The following is a 6,982-nucleotide window of genomic DNA, read 5'->3' as shown; positions in this document are numbered from 1 at the left end:
AAAAGGCACATGACAGCCCGCTTGGAGTTTGCCAAAAAGCACCTAAAGGACTCTCAGACCATGAGAAACAAGATTCTCTGGTCTGATGAAACCAAGATTGAACACTTTGGCCTGAATGCCAAGCATCACATCTGGAGGAAACCTGGCACCATCCCTACAGTGAAGCATGGGGATGTTTTTCAGCGGCAGGGACTTGGAGACTAGTCATGATGGAAGGAAAGATTAACTGAGCAAAGTACAAAGAGATCCTTGATGAAAACTTTCTCCAGTGCGCTCAGGACCTTCCAACAGGACAACGACCCTAAGCATACATCCTAGACAACACAGGAGTGGCTTTGGGACAAGTCTCTGAATGTCCTTGAGTGGCCCAGCCAGAGCCTGGACTTGAACCTGATCGAACATCTCTGGAAAGAACTGAAAATAGCTATGCAGCTACGCTCCCCATCCAACCTGACAGAGCTTGAGAGGATCTGCAGAGAAGAATGGGAGAAAGTCCCCAAGCTTGTTGTGTCATACCTATGACTCAAGTCTGTTGAAGCACCTTAGGCAGGGATTACAAAGTACTGAGTGAAGAGTCTGAATACTTATGTAAATATGATATCCGTTTTTTTTGTAATATATTTACCAAAATTTCTAAAAGAAAGTTTTTGCTTTGTCATTATGGGGTACTGTGTGTAGATTGATGAGGGGAAACAAACAATTTAATCAATTTTAGAATAAAGTTTTAATGTAACAAAATGTGGAAAAAGTTCTGAATACTTTTCGAATGCACTGTACTTAAGCAATAAGGCCTGAGGTGGTGTGGTATATGCTCAATATACCAGGGACAGGGCTGTTCTTATGCACGACGCAACGCAGAGTGCCTGAATACAGCCCTTAGCCATGGTATATTGGCAATATAACACAAACCCCTGAGGTCCCTTATTGCTATTATAAACTGGTTACCAAGGTACTGTAATTAGAGCATTAAAAATACAAACCTGTGGTATACAGTCTGATATACCATGGCTTTCAGCCAATCAGCAATCAGGGCTCGAACCCCCCCAGTTTATAATAAAGATATTTATAAGGGAGCTTGTAGAGGATTCCTTTGCATTACAGTGAATAACCATAATTAAAATGTTAGGTAATCGTTTTACATAGTCTGTGTCAAGTATACTTCGGCAATCTGCTCTGATAACTTTTCATATCTTGCATGACTCAAACTTTTAGCATTAATTGTACAATCATATTTTCATCTACAGAGAACACAGTACCTTTCCAGAGGGAAAAATACATCTCAACTGTACTGTTTTCCAGTAGCAACTAAACAACTTATTACTAGAGTTAAGTTGCAGACACACCTTAGTCTATTACAGGACCAATTCCATGTGTTTCCCAATGGGAAAATACATTCTGGAAAAATGAATCTTTATATAAACAATCCCTCAGTAGAACCAATATTGAGCATACCATCTTTCTACCCCTCACTGAGTATGAGTTTTAGAGGCTCTCCAGTGCTTTGGCAGTACAGTGGCAAGTGGGAAGATGTTCAAGGAGGCCTATTTAATTGGATTCTGTAATTGGAGGAAAGTTCCCCATTGATAATAGGTCCAAACTTGTTTAGACCTATTTGTAGTGGGTGGCTGTGGGTCCCTTCAGACCGTTGGAGAGCTCCTAGAGCTGAACTAATCCAAACCCAAATGAGTGTCTGTGGACTACAGTGGCGGCAAACAGGTCTGGCACGTTATTATCAGCGCAGTCGTTAATTAGGAAATAAATGACAAATACTCTTGGGAGCACTTTGAAGAGTTTGACCAAGTCTTTCATAAAAAGCCAAACTAGTTGATTTCCAGACTGCTGTTGGATATGATTTAGGCCCAAGAGGTCAAGTCCATTCAACATTAAAATGACCCTACTATTAAAATTAGCTGAAAAATCAAGGTGTTTTCTTACATTTCAGTCAGCAAAACATAAGCCAAAAATAGGACAATTAAAGGCAAAGTGCACTGACATGTAGAATGGTAGATGTTTCATAGAGAGGCTATGGGGGGAGGTTGAGATACAGAGCAAGTCTTACCTGCCAATGTTACGTAACACATCAAGTGAGAAAAATAGTAAGGAATATCCAAACAGTCTCTTTGTCTTTCAGAGGATCTCAAAGTAGATCTTTAAGAGCTGGATGACTTTGTTTAATGAGTTGAAAATAATGTTGGGAGTTTCCTAACTCATAACAAGGAGAAAGAAAGTGTTCCCATTTCAAATTTAGAAACTTGACAATTTGTGGGACAAAAATTGTGATTTATTTTTTAAATAAGTAATAGCCAAATGACATGATTCCCTATGACTCCAGATACTGTTTCAGATTCAAACAATTCCAAGACAGGCCCATGCTTCACAATTCACATAGGTGATTAAATAACAATTCACACTTTCTCCCGGTTTTCACCACTTCTCCATTGCAATTCAGTCTTGTGTTACTACTCGTCCTGTCGAATACTAGACACTATACAGCCCTGCCTTGGCCTCGGGTTGTTTTCCGAGTGTGCTTGTGCCATCAGCATGATGAGTGCATGCATCTGTCCTCTCCTGTACTGTCTGGCTGCTCTGAGGGAGACTAACTTATTTTGGAATATCCTCTGGTGAAGCGAGCAATGGATATTTCCACCATTGCCTAGCCTATAAAGAGAGACTTGTATAGTTGCCACTGTGCTCTGGGAGAAGTCTTGGGCCCCCATCAACACATTATATAAATCAATTCCTGAGAATTCTCTGTAAATCATTATGTAACATGTATTGCATGGCGTTGCCCATTTGTTTTTCTTTTTCATATGGTTTTTATGTGTAAATTGTGTATTGTATGACATTTACTAAATGTATGAGGAATTGTAAATAAACCTTTGACTTTTCTGGTGATATTATGTCCTGATTTGATACGTATTAATGATCGTGCTGGAAACATATTTTATTTTGAAAAAAGTAATCAGCAAAAGGACATATTCCATTTTACTGTAGTACTAAGACGTGACGTACCGTGAGATTACATTGAAATAAAACACTAAATTAAGGGATAACTTAGTTTGCATAATTCATAACATCCACATCAATAACAAGACAAGTCATAACAATGAATATAAAATGGTATGAAAAACCACATAAGCAGCTTAATGACAGGCATATACATTTGAAACAGTAGCAAAAAAACGAAATATAGAGCTTTGCATATGAGAGACAAACATTATGTAATAGCCTGCATTGGAAAGTTCTGACATCAACGATGGGTCCTCTAATGTCTAAGGACAACTTGTGAATGCAATCCAATACAATAAACCGATTATTAGGAAACGTCTGGATCCACAAAATGAGAAAACCACTCATGGACTGTGTGCACGCCAGACCCAGTAGAAGGTGATTGTTCTACCAAAACACACAATGGCTGCATCTCAATTGTCAGTGAATATTACCCCTCAGGTGATGAATAATTAAACACGAGGCACAGGTCCTATCCACAAGGCACTCGACACCAATGGAAATATTATTGTAAAAAGTCACAACAGGAAAGGCTATGAGGTGGGAAAACTAGAATGGCAAGCCACACTTTTACTGACACGTTTTTGGCAATCTCTGTAATGTCAGAGTGAGAACATGTAGTGGATAGAAGATGTAGTGAATGTTGTTGCCAGTGTAGGTGAAGAGGAGGCATAAAAAAACACAAGTAGCTACAATAACACATTTCTCTTGACTGAATAGTGCATTTCAGTCCGGAGTCTGCTCTGCAGCCTGTTGACCAGTCTTCCCTTTGCCATTGCGTCAGTAGGGAAGAACACGTCTGTGCATCGGCCAAAGGGGAAATGCTGACAAGGCTTTAATAAATACTCATTACTGGACCATAACCAGTAATAATTACAGGACCCTTCATGTGTGTTCCCTTGGATCTCAGCTAGGTACTACAAATGGCAGGCACCAGTTTAGGTGGGTGTCATATAGCTGAGGTTTCTATTCTCTCTCTGGGCTACTGCAGGGATCACTTTATTCCATTCAAAACCTCACCACTCAGCAAAATGAATAGATGTTTTACTGTAGCTGTAACGTTACAGTAGCTATTATCATTCACCAGAGGTGAACCAAATGCATTGACGAGTTGTATGTGAGGTCAGATACTGGGCAGTGTTTAGGCTGTTGTTATATGTTCGCTGTTAAACGGTTGAGGTCAAATAATGAAAAGCTTTGCATATAAGGGCATTTCAAATTTGGGACCATGTTTTGAACCACAATTACATCACATCGGTTCCAGTAATTATACTCTTGCACCTTACAGTAATGCATTTTAAAAGGTGTGAAGATTGGCTGTTGACACTTCTCTACTAAAATGATCTATATTCCCAGTAGCCCCTAACGCACCAGTCAGATGTACATATTGGACATATCATTTAGAACATACAATATTTGTAAACCTCCACAGATTTCATAAGAGCCAGTTACAGTAAGGATTTGTGATATATTGAGGGAAGGGAAGAATGAAAATATACTTAAGTTGAGCAGTGGCTAATACATAATGTCTGTTGAATGTCTGATCGGTTATCAAGATCAGCAGTGGCCCTTCAACCTCTTCTCTATTTCACTGCCAGCAGATGGCTAACGTCCCAGTGTCTCCGACAACAAAAACCTCAAACAAAAAGATGATGTCATATATCTTCCCTTCAGACGATCCTCTTGATAATGACCCGGAGTACAACATTGCCAGAGCCGAGTGGAAAAAGGTCTGTGATCATCATATAAGGCAAGGAATGCCTCAGATGGCTTGGGTTTGTAGAATAAATCGGAAAGAATTGCCAGGATTGCTACAGGCCATTCCATATGGATTGCCCAGGCTTACAACAGGTTTTAGGCAGCAGTTCAGTTCTTCTTGCCTGATGGGAAGGTCTGTAATGAGAGAGGGCTTGCGTGCTTCACATACACACTGCCATCCTCCAATTTGACTTTGTACACTTGTTGCTAAAACAGATAAAACACATAAAACAAGGACATGTGACGGCTGGTAAGATTGAAAACAAACAACACCTTGACTGTGAGCTTTACCATGAGCAGAGAGCACACTCAGGGCAGAACGTGTCACAACACTCAATAACACTCAATATTGCTGTCACACTTGGGCCAATTTTGTTTTTCACACACTGCACTGATTAGGAATAAACATTTTGAAATGTTGAGCAAGTCAACACAAGAACATACCAACACAGAGCTACTGGCGTTTTGAAAAGGCAGCAGACATGCAGTCAGACCACCACTGTGAGTGGTTCCAACATCCAAGACACCCCCAAACACCTCATCTGACAGCTATGTTAACTTTGGACATTGGATCATTACCCCCATTGTAATTGTAACAAATCAATGTATAACATTCACAGGCAATTTGATCCTTGTTTTTGCTCCTGCATGGAATTATAAAGAGAAATTGATTGAAAAAGTGACGTCCCTTTTGGTACATTATAGGAAACGCAGAACCTTCCCTCCCTCCTTGAATGAATCATTGACCAGGGTAGTGACTGTGAAAATCTCTCCCGGCACCACTTTCTCCTATCCAGTCATGCCAGCTGAATTTCAAGGAAGAAAGGGAAGGGAGACTATTGTTGTCATAGATCGTGTGCCATATAATAGGCTAAGCACATAGGCTGCAGATCTTGGTCAAGGCTTAGAGAAGTGTTCATTGCAACTGCGGTGAAGTTTCTTTCATTTTTAGTTTAATTGCATAGCATTCTGGGTTTGTAGAAGTGTAGGTTGGTTTATTGGTTTGTCTACATTAGTTGGTAGACTCACCTGTAAACCAGTCCCTGAGTGTCCTGTCCTGAGGTTAAAGTCATAGTCATGCCAGGGGCAGAAGACCTGCAGAATACCATCTGCATCCTCAATGTCTCCATCACACAGCGGTCCACCTGTCAAAGACAGCACACTAACGTTACATGAATAACAGTTTCCTCTGGAAATCAATGATCTGATGTCATACTTCATTTCGTTGAAGAGCAATATTATCAAAGAGAGTTCAACTCCAGAAATGTTGACATTACTGGAAAGAAGGGGAGTTGAAATGCAATACGGTGTAACATCTACATGCAGTTTACTTTATTTGTCTGGCCTTTTGATACACTACTTTAACTCATTTCATAACAGAAATCATGCGTATGAGTGAGCACTTGCCTTCCATGCATTTTTCCATTCTTTCAGTATCTTACCATTTTATACCCAAAATGAATGTACCAGTTTTAATCTATTTCCTACGAAAACAGTTTATTAGTGTTTTTGTTATTCATAGCTTCAAAAAAGTATGATATGCATACGGCTAGTGATTTCTATAGAATTTCAGCGCATTGTGTCTAGCCTATAGCCCTGAGATATAGCGAGTGGAACGTAAAGTGAGGCATATGTGGTTACCGGAGTGAGCGCAGCGAGCATCCATGGCGAAGAATTCCCCTTTCACGTAGAACAGGCAAACATCGGAGCCGTAGCCGAGGGGGGAGTGCATCAAACGGCACTGCTTCTTGGAAAGCTCAGAGGCTGGGCCTATTAGCCTCCATGAAACGCTACCCGCACTTTCCTCTTCATTCCCAGACGCCATTTAAATAAATTGGGAATATCCGTTATTTGCACTACTCGTTATAAAGTCCCTTTACCGCCTACAGACTGCGCATTTTAGAATTGACTGTTTTATGTGAGAATATTCAATAACATAAAACTAACTGGCATCGGGATCCGGTAGTCTTGTCATGTTCTAATGTTCTGACGAACGCGGATGACAGCGTATGATTTCAAGAGGCAGATCAAGCGATTGGCCAGAGATGACAGATTATTTTTAATTGGGTCAACTGAATGTCAGATCATTTATTTTTTGCACACCTGTTCAGTAAGCCTAATTCATGTTTAAAAAAGGCATTAGATTTTAATCAAACTGCCATAGGTTACCATATGTTTGTGCAAAACAGTATGGAACAGGTGCTACAGTTGTTTT

At 40.2% G+C, this 6,982-nt stretch overlaps 1 protein-coding gene across 1 annotated transcript; it reads right to left on the bottom strand.

The window, feature by feature from the left end:
• Positions 1-2,926: 2,926 nt before the first annotated feature.
• On the bottom strand, positions 2,927-6,759 carry si:ch211-212d10.2 (uncharacterized protein LOC557710 homolog). The gene is made up of 3 exons (XM_046302294.1): positions 6,409-6,759; positions 5,797-5,912; positions 2,927-4,974 (listed from the first exon to the last, which is right to left on the bottom strand). Exons 1-3 carry the CDS (start codon positions 6,590-6,592, stop codon positions 4,876-4,878), a joined length of 399 nt encoding a protein of 132 aa, XP_046158250.1. The 5' UTR covers positions 6,593-6,759; the 3' UTR covers positions 2,927-4,875.
• Positions 6,760-6,982: the final 223 nt, after the last annotated feature.

Source organism: Oncorhynchus gorbuscha, linkage group LG15 (genome assembly GCF_021184085.1).
Source record: "Oncorhynchus gorbuscha isolate QuinsamMale2020 ecotype Even-year linkage group LG15, OgorEven_v1.0, whole genome shotgun sequence".
NCBI lineage: Eukaryota > Metazoa > Chordata > Actinopteri > Salmoniformes > Salmonidae > Oncorhynchus > Oncorhynchus gorbuscha.
The sequence above is the reverse complement of the archived record's forward strand: the minus strand, read 5'-3'. Positions and strand labels throughout refer to the sequence as shown.

Bases quoted from the DNA above. Each gene is read 5' to 3' on its own strand.
- si:ch211-212d10.2 (XM_046302294.1), bottom strand. From the start codon at position 6,592: ATGGCGTCTGGGAATGAAGAGGAAAGTGCGGGTAGCGTTTCATGGAGG. The intron at 5,913-6,408 runs GTAACCACATAT...TGTCTTTGACAG, and splicing joins TGCTCGCTGCGCTCACTCCG to GTGGACCGCTGTGTGATGGA. The intron at 4,975-5,796 runs GTGAGTCTACCA...TATCTGTTTTAG, and splicing joins ACTCAGGGACTGGTTTACAG to CAACAAGTGTACAAAGTCAA.